The 14,547-nt window shown below is 41.7% G+C and overlaps 1 protein-coding gene and 1 long non-coding RNA gene across 4 annotated transcripts; one reads left to right on the forward strand and one right to left on the reverse strand.

Annotated features, from left to right (window-relative positions):
• The first annotated feature begins 5,129 nt into the window (after positions 1-5,129).
• On the forward strand, positions 5,130-6,900 carry LOC311025486. The gene is made up of 3 exons (XR_014598388.1): positions 5,130-5,298; positions 5,566-5,727; positions 6,646-6,900. It is a non-coding gene; the product is annotated as an uncharacterized lncRNA (long non-coding RNA).
• Positions 6,901-9,555: 2,655 nt separating this feature from the next.
• LOC311025501 (protein phosphatase methylesterase 1-like) lies at positions 9,556-13,753 on the reverse strand. 3 transcript variants are annotated; one of them, XM_084028423.1, is made up of 6 exons: positions 13,720-13,753; positions 12,942-12,993; positions 12,358-12,512; positions 12,135-12,225; positions 11,919-11,984; positions 9,556-9,576 (listed from the first exon to the last, which is right to left on the reverse strand). In XM_084028423.1, exons 1-6 carry the CDS (start codon positions 13,736-13,738, stop codon positions 9,573-9,575), a joined length of 387 nt encoding a protein of 128 aa, XP_083884549.1. In that variant the 5' UTR covers positions 13,739-13,753; the 3' UTR covers positions 9,556-9,572. The 3 variants fall into 3 exon arrangements, with proteins under 3 accessions (XP_083884549.1, XP_083884547.1, XP_083884548.1); XM_084028421.1 differs by having other exon boundaries at positions 9,558-9,579; XM_084028422.1 differs by lacking the exon at positions 9,556-9,576 and adding an exon at positions 9,874-9,894.
• Positions 13,754-14,547: the final 794 nt, after the last annotated feature.

The raw sequence follows: 14,547 nt of genomic DNA on the forward strand, positions 1-14,547 counted from the left end.
CGTACCATGCTGGGCTGGACTGTCAAAGGTCCACTGACAGGAAACAGTGGAGATACCGTTAACTGGGAGCATCCACAAATAACTGTCAACAGAGTTTCAGTCGTGAACCTGGATGACCTCTGGCAGCAACAGTTTAAGATTGACTTCCCTGAAGGCAGCATTGATGAAAAACCTGCAATGTCATGAGAGGATCAAAGATTCTTGGAGTTTGTCACCAACTCAGCAAAACAGGTGGAGGGGCATTACCAGATTTCATTGCCTTTAAGGAACATTGATGTCAATATGCCAAATAACAAAAGAATTGTTGAGCAGCGTTTGTGTTTTCTGAAAAGAAGGTTTAAGAAGGACTCAACATTTCATACCGAGTATAACACCTTTATAAATGACCTGTTGGCTAAAGGCTATGCTGAGAAGGTGCCCAAAGAGGAGCTGGACCGTGGTGATGGGAAAGTATGGTACATACCACACCATTGACTGTGGAGCAAGATATCAAGGTACATCATTGAATGCTCAACTTCTACAGGGCCCTGATGTTACCAGCTCTCTGATCTTGTGATCATGGCCCACATTGAATCCATGTTCCATCAGGTACAGGTGCCTCCTGACGACAGAGACCTCCTCAGGTTCCTCTGGTGGCCAAACGGGGATATGGAGCAACTACCTTCTGAGCAGGTAGGACTATGGACTATGGCATCACTACAGTGAGGAAACGGTGGACAAACTATTGCACTGCTTTTATGGAGATGATTGCCTCGTGTCAGTGGCCACGGAGAAGGAAGCAGTGTTGCTTTAAGGCGGGTCCACACCGGACCGAAAATCGGCGTCTTTGAGAGAGTCGGCATCCGTGACATGAGTCTCCTTGGTGTGGTCGCTCGAATCGGCCCACGTCGGCGTTCATTTTAGCCGATTCAAATGTGTAATCCGCCATTCGAGTCGGCCATATTAAGTAGCCCGACTTCATTTACCGACGCGAGTCGGGCAGTCGGTGCGGTGTGGACCCGCCTTTACAGGAATCTGGTCTCTTTGTGTTCGAAGGGTGGATTTCTCTCATAAGGTGGTTGAGTAACAGGCCTGGAGTGCTGGAAGCCATCCCAGAGAATCACAGAGCAAAAGGTGTTGAAGGGTTGGACATGGAGCTGGACTCGTTACCTCGTTTCCATCCTTTAGGCGTGTGTAATCGAGCCGCTGAAGTAGCTGTGATTGTTTTAAGTTATTAAATGATTGAAACTTACCTGGACTCAGCGTGCTTTTGAACCAGCAGCAGCACGTCACACAAACATACAGGACCTCCTCTCAAACGACTTTAATGACAGGCAAGTCGTTACAAGGTAACCCAGATAGCAAAAACCTTTTGGCATCATTTTGGCCCAAATCTGGCTGGTCATTTTGGCAAGATTATGGCCAGGCTTCCGGGCCCTAAATGGCCCAAAATAGGCAAGCCAAAATCAAACCAAAAGGAGGCCAAAACTCACCCAAAACTAATTGTGGACTTCCAAAATACAGCCATAATCGTCCCAGAAGAGCCCCAAATCCCCACAACCCAGCCAAAAAGTAGCCAAAGCTAAATAAACCTGACACCCCCCACCCCTCCCCATTTCATAATTATTTACTGCTGTATTATAAAAACAAATACGAAGATTTAAACCATTTCTTCTTTTTTTAATTAGTTGTATGGCCAGGTACACAAAGAGAATGCAGGCCAAAAACAGACAATAACAATAAAATTAAATATAACAACTTTATAAACACGTTATAGTTTTGGTTTTATTTGTTCAGATCCCCAACATCACAACATGAAAAAGACAAGGCAAGTCAAAAACTTAAATTAAATCACATCAAAAAACGTATGTGAGATAACTCCAATATATAGAACATATAACAACAACTGTTTCATAAAACAATACAAGTCACAATAGTGTGAAGGTTCTAACCCAACTGTGTGTGTGTGTGTGCTCAGTATCGGCTATTATTGGAAGCCGCTCAGTCTGGAGGAGACAGCCGTCCAGGCTGCACACAGTGTGTGTGTGTCTGTCTGTCTGTCTGTCTCTGTCTATCTGTGTGTGTGTGTGTGTGTGTGTGTGTGTGTGTCTGTCTGTCTCTGTCTATCTCTGTGTGTGTGTGTGTGTCTGTCTGTCTGTCTGTCTGCCTGCCTATCTGTCTGTCTGTCTGTCTGTCCGTCTCTGTTTATCTGTGTGTGTGTGTGCGTGCTCCTGGCTGGGTTCTGGCTGGGTCCTGGCTTGGTCTTCGCTTGGTCCTGGCACTTCTTCCTCCCGCCGTCTCTGTCTCCAGCCCAGTAAAACCATTTATTAATTGATTTGGCAATTTCATCGTCGGTGGCTGAAGAGCAGGCGGGGTTTCTTCTCACAGCGGCTAAAAGTGATAGTATATACAAAGACAACATAAACAGACTTACTAAATCAACTATAACCTTGGAATGCTTCATTAAAACTTTAATAGTTATTAAACTTACCCACTACCACAGCTTTTAGCTGAAGCCTGTCAAAGGCCAGCTTTCGATTACCACCACTCCAGGTAATTTTCAGAGCCAGATCGTTCATCATGGCTCGTCTGAGGATGCCCCAAACTGTGTCTTTCACAGTTGCACCTCCAGCAAGTCCTAGAGTTGTGACCTGAAAATAGTGAAAGAGAATTACCTGCATTGATTTGCATTGAACTACCATTACATTACCCTACACCAAGGGTTTCAAACTCAAATACACTGTGGGACAAAATGTAAAATTTGGTACAAGTCGAGGGCCGGACTGGTTCAATGTTTAAAAAGGATGGTTGCTCTCTCCAGCAGGTCTACCTGTAGCTCCTCTGGATTTGGATTTTGGCCTGTGTGTATGTGTCTGTCTATCTCTATGTGTGTGTCTGTCTGTCTATCTGTCTGTCTGTCTCTGTCTATCTCTGTGTGTGCATGCATGTCTGTGCGTGTCTGGTAATTCTTACATCCATACATCTGATGTCCGCTATAGGGACAGCGAGGGACACAGTCGGTACACACAGGCTGTCAGAGCTCTCTGTCTGCTGCAGCAGGTCGTTAAATATGCAAATGAGGGTAAAATCTCCGTCAAATTTAACAAAACAAACGGCGGTTTTCACCGACCAAAACAAACGTGAATATTCAGAAGTGTGTTAGCAATGATATTGTTACGTTTATATACAGTTTAAGACAAAATAACTTACCGGTATGCTAACTTAACCAACAGACAGAGAGCATCACAACCCAAATCTTACCTGCACAAAAGCTTCCCAAGTTTTGGCGGGAAGATAACGCTACGTGACTACAGCGTCTTCGTGTAGCGTTAATTAAAGTCCCCCCCACCCCTTAATGTTTTGTTGCATTGACACTTTTAGTGAGCGTTGGTTCCAGTTCAGGGGTCAGAGAGATGGTTCTATCACGGATCGACCGTGTACTGATTTCTCATCACTCCCCATGAACTGGCCAGCCCACGCTCTTAAGATGGCCTGCTGAGCGGAGCTGTATTTCCTCTCCACCGCTCTCACTCACGGTGTCACGCTGTAAAAATAAATATAGAAAAAATAATAACGAATAGCTGTTTTTCTGTACATTACACAGTATACTGTAAGACTTCCCTGGAAATTTACAGTGAAATTCTAACGGTGAAGTACTGAATTACGATTGTACAGTGTATTGCTGTGAAAGCAAAGCATTCTGGGAGTCATGACGCTTGCTCAAGTACGGAAGCGCATTGCATTCACTGGATAAAAAAAAAATTAGACGCCTTATCTCGTAATTACGAGAAAAGATCTCGTAATTATGAGATCAGGATCTCGTAATTATGAGAAAAGATAAAAGATAGTCCTCTCTCAGTGGCAATGATGGCGCTATCGCAGTTTATCTGCTATTACCACCTTCTCGGCTTGAGATACTGGGAAATTTTGAGGTTTCTGGAAATGAGGATGGTTTCAATATCAGTATGTCAACACTGCGCACGCATCTCAAGACGTTGGGATTCCTGATCTCATAATTACGAGATCCTGATCTCATAATTACGAGATTTTTTCTCATAATTACGAGATGTTTTCTCATAATTACGAGATATTTTCTCCTAATTACGAGATAAGGCGTCTAATTTTTTTTTATCCAGTGAATGCAATGCGCTTCCGTAGGCTACTCAAGCATCCCAACGGTCAAATGTTTCTTTTCACAGTTATTTACTGCTTACAGCTGAGAATCTCGGGAAAATAACATGATCATTCATATTTGAAGTTTGAAGGATAATCATTAGTCAGAGCTGAAATAGTCATTCTTAATTTGAAATTTTGTCTTGTATATTTTATACAGTCTATAGTTGATGCGTACGTAACCTTATGTCACTTTAATTTGACCAGATAAAGAGGAAATATTTAAAAGTTGCACTTGTTTTTTTCGCGTTGTGACCGTTCAGCACCACAGTTCGTCTGCACTGACGTCGCGGCAGCAGCAGCAGCAGCCTCCAGCGCAGGAAACACCGGAGAGACGACACCGAAAGCTTGGATTTATTAACGTTACGTGTCTAAGTTTTACCACCGCCAGGTTAGCGTCCAGTAGATTTATTTGGTTGACTATTTAGTCATTTTTCAGTGACTGTCGATGAAGACGGCGCCTTAAAGGAGAAATCCGGTCATTTTTGACCCCATTTCCGTTGTCCTCAGGGTCATCCCGACTTTTTTTTTTTATCACCGCCAAGATTGGAGCGTCCAGTGGATTTATTTAGTTAATTTTTGAGCTCCAGACCAGACGAAAAGACAAAGAAGGGAAACGAGTACCCCATGGTAAGTCAAGTTCTCAACTTAAGCTCAACTTTTCCAACACGTATGCTAGCACAGCACATGTAAAGGCTAGCTAACTGCTAACTAAGGCGTTAACTGTCTTAGCGCTTCGTCAGATGCTTAATAATATTGTATGGTTGCATAATATATTAATACCAACAAGGGAGACGAGGCAGCAGTCTAGCATGTGTTTCTAGAATGTTCAGTTGTCAGTTTTGCGGCCATGCATGTGGTACTAATATGCCTTTGTAGGCAGATGCCAGTATAGATGATGTAGTCAATTTTATTCCAGATTAAGACATAGAAATTCTTGAAATGCAATGAATGGAGCTCAGTGTAATTTTTAAATAATTTCTTTCAATATGACATTGATGACAACCATAGTTAAAACATTGTTTAATTATATTAACATTAACTTAGAACTGCAATGCTGTTTTTGTCTCCTATATAGGTGTCAGCAACAGCAGCGACTGTGAAGACATCATTCGCCCTGGCCATAGCCCTTGTTGATCATTCTAGGTAAACCCTAAGTCCCACATGTTTACTTACACTGTACTACTGCACATATGCAGAGTATTTCTATTGAACCTGAATCTCAAAGAGACGGCTTGGCCCACTCGCTATGTGCATTCTCGTTGTTGGGTGTGGAATGCTACTGACCCTCTATAACACATACATCAAAGGCAGTGCAATGGACGAAAACAATATAGCAGCAAGTGGCCACCTGATAATACATCAAATGGTCAATGTGACAATCAGCCTAACTCTTTTTTCATTGTGTTTCAGGTCCAATGATTTGTGACCAGCGTTAGATGTAAGCATCGAGGGTCAGTTGGTGTGTGAAGGAGCATCGTTTGTTTTGGGGCTTGCTGTTGTCTTCACGTGCTACTCCAACTTCAACCTCCAATATCAGGATCAGGCTGCCTGCACACTTGAATTCATACAGAGGTAAGTTTGAATCCGATATCGAGGCATTAGCGTCAGATGTGTATTGCTGTATAGTAGGGCCCCACTCTGAATCTCAGACTCCCAAACTGAGTAGGTAGCTGATTGATGTATTTAGTATTTCCATCACTTTAATTTAATAAATTCCACAATATAATCATCCTATTTTCAACATTTTGTTGTTCTGGATTACTATGGGCAGAAATATGTGTCACTACAAACTGAATTTGAATCATTTATATTTTAATTTGAATTGACTAATTTATTAGTTTGGAACTGAATTCCAATAAACTGAATACAGGATAAGCAGTAGACGATGGATGGAGCAATTCAAATTCAGATATAAATTATTAAATATATTTTTTAGTGACACACAATTCTGCCCAAAGATAAATCTTCTAGAGCAAAGTGTTATTGTACTATTTCAGTCACTGAAGGTCAAAGGTCCCAGTCAAATTGTATTTTTGTAACACCGTAGAAGTGCCACATTGCCACAGCTACATTTTAGTCACTGAATTATCCACAACACGTTCCTGTTTCACAATAAAAGCCTTGTTATGTATTGAATGGATTCTGTCCATTGAAATGCTACAGGGCTTTTAATTTGAAACATATACAGGAATTCTTGAGTTTGTATTAACAGCATAATGAAGTAACACAAATTTGACAGTAGCTGGACGCAGATCAGACAATAAGGAAGCTTCATACTAAAATATGAGCAAATACAGGAGACTTATGGAACAGAGGGAATTAGAAATAAATGCCCGTCTCTAATATAAGCCTGCTTCAAATAAAGCCCTGTTATCCTCTGTATGTGCGGTAAATAAAGGCCCCGGCCACTATTTGAGAATTTACGGTATGCTACAAGTGATTTCCTAATTCTTTTTTGTGTCTCTTGTTTTACCTTGCTATGCTTTGTAGAAGCTAAGTTGGGATCAACCCAGAGAGAGGGACAAAGGCACGGCGGGGGAAAGTGACCAGCAAGAAGAGTGGGAAAATGGACAGGCGACATCCCCGACATGTGTGCACACTCTTGAGGATGCTCATGGATTTTGAGTGGGACTTTGTGTGAGTTGGACATTCACTACCCTGACCTGCACTCATTCACAACTGTCTTTTTATTTGTAGGGGCTGTATTTTATTCTTTTTTATTTCATTTTGTTAACAAATTTCACCCATCATGTTTAATGTTTAAGCTATTGGGCCAGCACTCAGTATTGTTCAATAACATGGTTCTGTGAACCCCCAAGCGTAATGGGGGAGGCTATTTCCTTTTGAAACAGAGAAGTCACAGTACTATTTACTCTGTCCGTAAAGTACAAATGTTTTCAGCCCATCACTCATCAGATACACACACACACACACACACACACTCACTCTCAAACACACACACACACACACACTCTCAAACACACACACACACACCATCCACATATTTTTGTTGGTAAGGGATTGAGTATTTGAATGTTTTACATGTTATTTTCTGTCAAACTCAGGGGTTACTCTAATAAACAAGAATAATATGAATATTTCCTGTTGTCTTGTTTATTCTTCCCAATTGTTATTTTTCATTTGCTTGTTAGTTTTTACAGATGCTTGTATCACCGGTTCCTAAATGTTTTGGGGAAAATAGTACCTGGACTCAGCGTGCTTATGAACCAGCAGCAGCGCGTCACACAAACATACAGGACCTCATCCTCTCAAACGACTTTAATGACAGGCAAGTCGTTACATTTGTCAATAAAAAAAAGTCAACAAGAAAGCGATCGCTCACAGCGCAAAGGCATCAACGAGACGCTCAGTAAGTACAGCGGCGTCAAACAAATGTAATAAATGTGGGTATTATTTGTTTCATATTTGACATTTTCACGGGCTTTTATTCTGAAACTGTACATCAGAATGTTTTGATACTTATGGGTCACACTACCAGGTCATATACTATAACTCTGAAGTGGAATTGTTCCTTGATAACAGGACGTTTCCTTTTAAATTGAACCCAAAATCCTGTGTAATATGTCTCATATTTGACACTTTGATGGGCTTTTATTTTGAAACTATACATCAGAATGTCTTGATACTTAATGGGTCACACTACGGGGTTGTATACTATAACCCTGAAGTGGAATTAGTCAGTGATAACAGGGCATTTCCTTTTAAATTGAATCCAGTCATATTTAATTTGTCTCATATATTTGTCAATCATATTTTGAAAAGGCACAAGCTAAACAGTTACTCAATGTCAATGCAGATTAATTTATTCCAAAACAAACAGAAACAAATACAAACATGAATACAACTTCATATGAACAAAACCAAAACTGCCCTACAAATTCAGAGACAAATGGAGAAACCAAACATGTGAGTTGCAAGAACGATACGACCGAAGAGCTAGAATCACAGATATTGCTGACTTCATTGAAAGGCAAGTGAAAATTATGACAGATCCTGTGTTCGGCAATATACAAGACTCTCAACCAATAACTATGATTAGAGGAACAAACAAACCTAAGCCACAGTTTCGTCCTGGAAACAAGGGGAGCAGTTTTGCTACCACTGTAGGCCCTCTGGAGAACAAACATCTGTCTGCAAGGAAAGAAAGGGAAATTGACCAAACGGGAAGGAGAGCATGCATCTGCTGTGGAGGAGGACACACGTTAGTGTACAGATGGGAAGAATGCCTCATGAGAGGAAAATAGGCTTCTTGAAGGAAAATGGCATCTGTTTTGGATGCTTGTGTACAGGGCACATCAGTAAAGATTGCCGCAAAAGGATTTCCTGCTCAAGGTGTAGCCTTAAACATCCCACTGTACTTCACAAGGAACCTGTTAAAGAATCCGAGCGGACGCAGAGGAGCCCAGAGCTGCGTGTTGATAACGCACTGATGTCAAGTGGTCTAACAGGGGCTGGAGACCAGGACTGCAAACTGCCTATTGTACCAGTACAGGTTAAATCTAATAAAGGAACCAAAATTGTTGTCACTTATGCTTTCTTGGATCAGGGGAGCACTGCTGTGTTTTGCACTGAGAGCTAAATGCAAAAGCTCCACCTCACAGGGAGGAAGGGCCGCATTCTCCTCCGAACCATGGGCCAGGAGAAAGTTGGAAGCAGCAACATTGTGTCAGGACTGGAGTTTGCAGCACTGGAGGGGGACAATTTTCTCGAGCTGCCAAGACCTTACACGCAAGAGTCCATGCCTGTGAACAGAGGAAATATTCCGACTGAAAGGGATATTAAACAATGGTCATATCTGAAAGACATTCACTTACCTCAGATTGATGCAGGAATAGAGCTTCTTATAGGAATCAATGTTGGGCTGGACTGTCAATGGTCCACTGACAGGAAACAGTGGAGATACTGTCAGCATTGATGAACAACCTGCAATGTCAAGAGAGGATCAAAGATTCTTGGAGTTTGTCACCAACTCAGCAAAACAGGTGGAGGGGCATTACCAGATTTCATTGCCTTTAAGGAACATTGATGTCAATATGCCAAATAACAAAAGAATTGTTGAGCAGCGTTTGTGTTTTCTGAAAAGAAGGTTTCAGAAGGACTCAACATTTCATACTGAGTATAACACCTTTATAAATGACCTGTTGGCTAAAGGCTATGCTGAGAAGGTGCCCAAAGAGGAGCTGGACCGTGGTGATGGGCAAAATTGTGTTTGACAGTGGAGCAAGATATCAAGGTACATCATTGAATGCTCAACTTCTACAGGGCCCTGATCTTCCCAGCTCTCTGATCTTGTGATCATGGCCCACATTGAATCCATGTTCCATCAGGTACAGGTGCCTCCTGACGACAGAGACCTCCTCAGGTTCCTCTGGTGGCCAAACGGGGATATGGAGCAACTACCTGCTGAGCATAGGATGAAGGTGCATTTGTTTGCGGCGACATCATCTCCCAGTTGTGCCAACTATGGACTATGGGCATCACTACAGTGAGGAAACGGTGGACAAACTATTGCACTGCTTTTATGGAGATGATTGCCTCGTGTCAGTGGCCACGGAGAAGGAAGCAGTGTTGCTTTACGGGAATCTGGTCTCTTTGTGTTCAAAGGGTGGATTTCTCTCATAAGGTGGTTGAGTAACAGGCCTGGAGTGCTGGAAGCCATCCCAGAGAATCACAGAGCAAAAGGTGTTGAAGGGTTGGACATGGAGCTGGACTCGTTACCTGTGGAGAGAGTGCCAATCGGATTAAAGAGAGAACACACATTTTTCTCATTGTCCATCCAGTCGACTGTGTCTCCCGTCTCTTTTCCAGTGTTTGGCTAATTTTGACATTTGGAATGCTAGAGGTACAATCTTGGACCTGGTAACCCTATTCCCCCTTTCTCCCTAAGGGGCACATCATTTACTCAATTTGATTCATGCTTTTTTCCCTTCCCAGAGAAAATGTTTCACTATATTATCATACCTCCTAAAAATGTCACATATTGCTCTTTGTAGGAGCCATATTGTGGCACTGGTGGATTATTTGTCTTTTGATTTGTTTGGTCTGGTTGTCGCGGTGATATACAGGGCTTGGGTCACGTGGGCACGGGGGATGATTGCCGTAGGAGATATAGGGAACTGGATCACCTGCACTGGGGGAGGAGAGAGAGGAGTGTAGGTAGCCGTAATATTTGTTGACCGCATTTGTTCAGTTTGTTGCTTTGTTACATATTGCCACCAGTGCACGTTTTCCATCCTTTAGGCGTGTGTAATCTAGCCGCTGAAGTAGCTGTGATCATTTTAAGTTATTAAATGATTGAAACTTACCTGGACTCAGCGTGCTTATGAACCAGCAGCAGCACGTCACACAAACATACAGGACCTCATCCTCTCAAACGTCTTTAATGACAGCCAAGTCGTTACAAGGTTACTTTCTAATAGTTTATGATGTTTCGTTCTATTCACATTTATTAAATTAGGTGAGCGTTAGTTCCGGTTCAGGGGTCAGAGGGGGACACATCACGGATGGTCAGTGAATACAACTTTCATCATTCCCATGAACTGGACAGCTCGCGCCCACAAGATGGCGCGCTGAGCGTATCTCTATTTCCTCTCCAGCGCTCTCACTCACGGTGTCACGCTGTAAAAATAAATATAGAAAAAATAATAACGAATTTTTTTTTTTCTGTACATTACACAGTACACTGTAAGACTTCCCTGGAAATTTACAGTGAAATTCTAACGGTGAAGTACTGTATTACGATTGTACAGTGTATTGCTGTGAAAGCAAAGCATTCTGGGAGTCATGACGCTTGCTCAAGCATCCCAACGGTCAAATGTTTCTTTTCACAGTTATTTACTGCTTACAGCTGAGAATCTCGGGAAAATAACGTGATCATTCATATTTGAAGTTTGAAGGATAATCATTAGTCAGAGCTGAAATAGTTATTCTTAATTTGAAATTTTGTCTTGTATATTTTATACAGTCTATAGTTGATGCGTACGTAACCTTATGTCACTTTAATTTGACCAGATAAGAGAAAATATTTAAAAGTTGCACTTATTTTTTTCGAGTTGTGACCGTTCAGCACCACAGTTCGTCTGCACTGACAGCAGCACAGCAGCGCAGGAAACACCGGAGAGACGACACCGAAAGCTTGGATTTATTAACGTTACGTGTCTAAGTTTTACCACCGCCAGGTTAGCGTCCAGTAGATTTATTTGGTTTACTATTTAGTCATTTTTCAGTGACTGTCGATGAAGACGGCGCCTTAAAGGAGAAATCCGGTCATTTTTGACCCCATTTCCGCTGTCCTCAGGGTCATCCCGACTTATTAGAAGCAAAAAACCCGACAAAAATTGACGTTGCCTAGCCCGAGATCAGCAGTCGATAGCCGAGCGCCTGTCGTCCCTCCCAGTCACCGCAGAAACGAAAACGTTTTCCTCGTAGTTTTGATTTTGTATCCATGAAGAAACGACCGAGCAGTGCAGTCGTCCTGTCCGTAATAAATCCAGGAAGCTGTTATATCCATATGTATGACTATGTTACAACATAGCAACGATAGCTTCAGCTAGTAAAGTTGCCCCAATGGGTTAGCATTGGAGCGAGTCTGGAAGGCTGCCAGGCAGGTACTAGGCAACGTCAATTTGTCGTCTGGTTTTTTGCTTCTAATAAGTCGGGATGACCCTGGGGACAACGGAAATGGGGTCAAAAATTACCGGATTTCTCCTTTAACGTACAGATGAGAAGCAGAGAAGACATACTTTTTCACCTGGCCTCCCATTGACACTCGTGCTGACTCCATGTTTCGAATCTGGCCACTCTTCACACTGACGGCAAAGGAGAAGCAACACAGGGGAAATGCTTTCAGCGAGGTTCTTTTCGGTTTTAGTAAATAATGTGTATGACACTATATGCTACCATTAACCAAATTGCAGAGTAGTATATTTTAGTCCAATCATACATCGAAGCAGGTTTACCTCCACTCAATGGCATTCTCCAGAGATTTAAATGTCTTTGGCCGACTTCTGAGGAAATTCTGCATACTGTTCAAAGCATCCATCGCTGTGCCTGAATGCAATAAACAACAATCACTTGACATGAATACACCGATTAATACGGAGATCATTTGATTTAATTACCAACATTTATCATGTAAATTAAGCGTCATAAATAGAAAAATATCTGTCTCCAGTTAGTTACCTTCTACAACGTCAATGACACAGAGGCCAAGCAGGGATGGTATATGGTTGGCAGCGGCAGTGTGAACTGCAATGGCCCCACCCATGCTGTGTCCAATAATCATGATGGGAGGTGGGCTCTCCCCATAGAGCACCTCCACCACTTTGCCAATGTCCCTTTTGAAAGAAAAGGCAAGAATAACCGTTTTACATTCCTGTCATGTGTCAGTGTTTCTGTGTGTACAGTCAGAGACCTCCAGACAGAGTGTATAACGACTAATCATTTCATTTTCATTTTAAAAGCATATTTATCAACTCATTCATCTAAATGCACACCATCACAAGAATCCATACAACTCTCAAATGACTTTCTTCCTTCTGGACTGAGCCGTGAAAGCAAGACCATACAAGGATGCACCAAACATACCCTGCCTTTAGGTGGGAAGCTGCACGGACGTAAGCTGACTGTGTGTGTGACTCGATTCTGTCGGCTGTCCTGCAGGATCATTACTGTCCCCTCAGGCTTCCCATATTTTTCTGTGATTCAAGGCCAAGCTGTGGAGAGTGAGTGCGTATGTTATATCAACTGCACACAAAGCAACTTACTTGGCCATCGTGTCCGCAGAGAGATCATCAGGATTTTTCACTTTTGTGTCACCTATAGGTAATGAGAGAAGCACATTTTACAACTTGTTCCACCAAAGAAATGAAGATGCAATGTATAATCTCTATAAAAAAAAAAGTGCCTGCATTCATATGCAGAACCTTTTGGTACAGGAAATGTTCTGGTTCCCGTTTGTAGTCAGTGACTAATCACATTGGCAGGCTTTGGATGATTGCAGGTAAACAATCCATGGGAAGAGCAAAAAGGGGAACACACTGGCCGAAGTGCAATCAAGGCTTTAACTTTTTATTGGTTTAAAATTAGCTTGTTAACTTGCTACTTGTGAAACAATCCAGTTGAAAACGTCATCTCTCAACTCCAACTCCAGTCTCGCATCTCAAGTTGCTAATCGGACTGTAAACAATGAGCAACACACAGAAAGGGAAGTCTTGACTCTGGATATCTGCAGGTTAATCTAGCTAGCTAGCCAATCAGTTCTGAGATTGTGCACAGAACAGTGTCTGTGAAATAAACACAAAACTACAATATGTTCTAGAAATAGATCAATGTTAAGGGCATATTACGTTATTACAGAATGCAAATGGTGAGCTAAAATCGTGAGGATGCAGTGATCAACATTTTATTTTTTTAATTCATTAAGTAGACTATTTCCCATTATAACTAAGCAAACTAATACATCTCCATCACAATCTCAATTTCCTAAACTGTAAATAAAATATGTCTAGTTACATGTTGTCTCCCGTGACAACCTTTATTTACCATGAGCTCGAAGGTCCATAGCCACCACCCTGCAGTTGATGCTGCTGCATATGACTGCCTGCAAAGACACATACGGAAACCATTTAATCAATCAAATAGCGTATAGCAAAGACGCTGAAATTAAAGAACAGCTCCATAAATATTCTGTTATGAACATGCACTGAGTTTCTAATTCGTAATGAGGTATTATGCTCACAGTGAACACCGCCCAGGAGAGTGCAGAGTGTCCTCCTCCATGAAGCAGAAGCAGCACAGGACCATTGGCTCCACTGCAGAAAATTCTGAAAATGTTCAAGGTAGTCAAGGAAATTCAGAACATAGCCGTGCAAGAATTAGCTGCTCAAAATACAATACACATGAATTGCATAAAGTGCTAATTTTCTATACTAAGCTGAAGTTAGACAGCACACTGGTCTCAAGAAAAGGCTAAATCTGAAATGACCTAGTTGGCTTTGAATGCTCTGGGTGATTTCCACACCAAAAGTGTCAAATATGATATAAATATTTTCTGACAAACACAAGAAGGATATATCTTTGCCATTTTCATTTTCCACCTCAACATCTTCCATGGTTTCAAAGTAGTGACTCCAGGGCAGGGGTGAGAAATCTCTCTTCCGTCCAGGTCTGTATAGAAAAAAAGAGCAAAAGTGTAAACCAATCTCATATTGCAACAGGATAATTAAAACGGTCAAATGCTACTACATTGAGTCCCAAATAGATTAAAGAAGATACAGATTAAAGATTGATGATGGGACACAAGTAATGCAAACAATAAATTGTGAAATTCAGTAATATATTATTATTATATATCTATTATTATAGACTGGT

This window comes from Eutrigla gurnardus, assembly GCF_963514095.1.
Source record: "Eutrigla gurnardus genome assembly, chromosome: 15".
Classification (NCBI taxonomy): domain Eukaryota; kingdom Metazoa; phylum Chordata; class Actinopteri; order Perciformes; family Triglidae; genus Eutrigla; species Eutrigla gurnardus.

Coding starts and splice junctions, on each gene's coding strand:
- LOC311025501 (XM_084028421.1), bottom strand. Junction 12,513..12,941: donor TCTGCGGACACGATGGCCAA/GTAAGTTGCTTT, acceptor TTCTTTCAAAAG/GGACATTGGCAAAGTGGTGG. Junction 12,226..12,357: donor TGTCATTGACGTTGTAGAAG/GTAACTAACTGG, acceptor TATTGCATTCAG/GCACAGCGATGGATGCTTTG.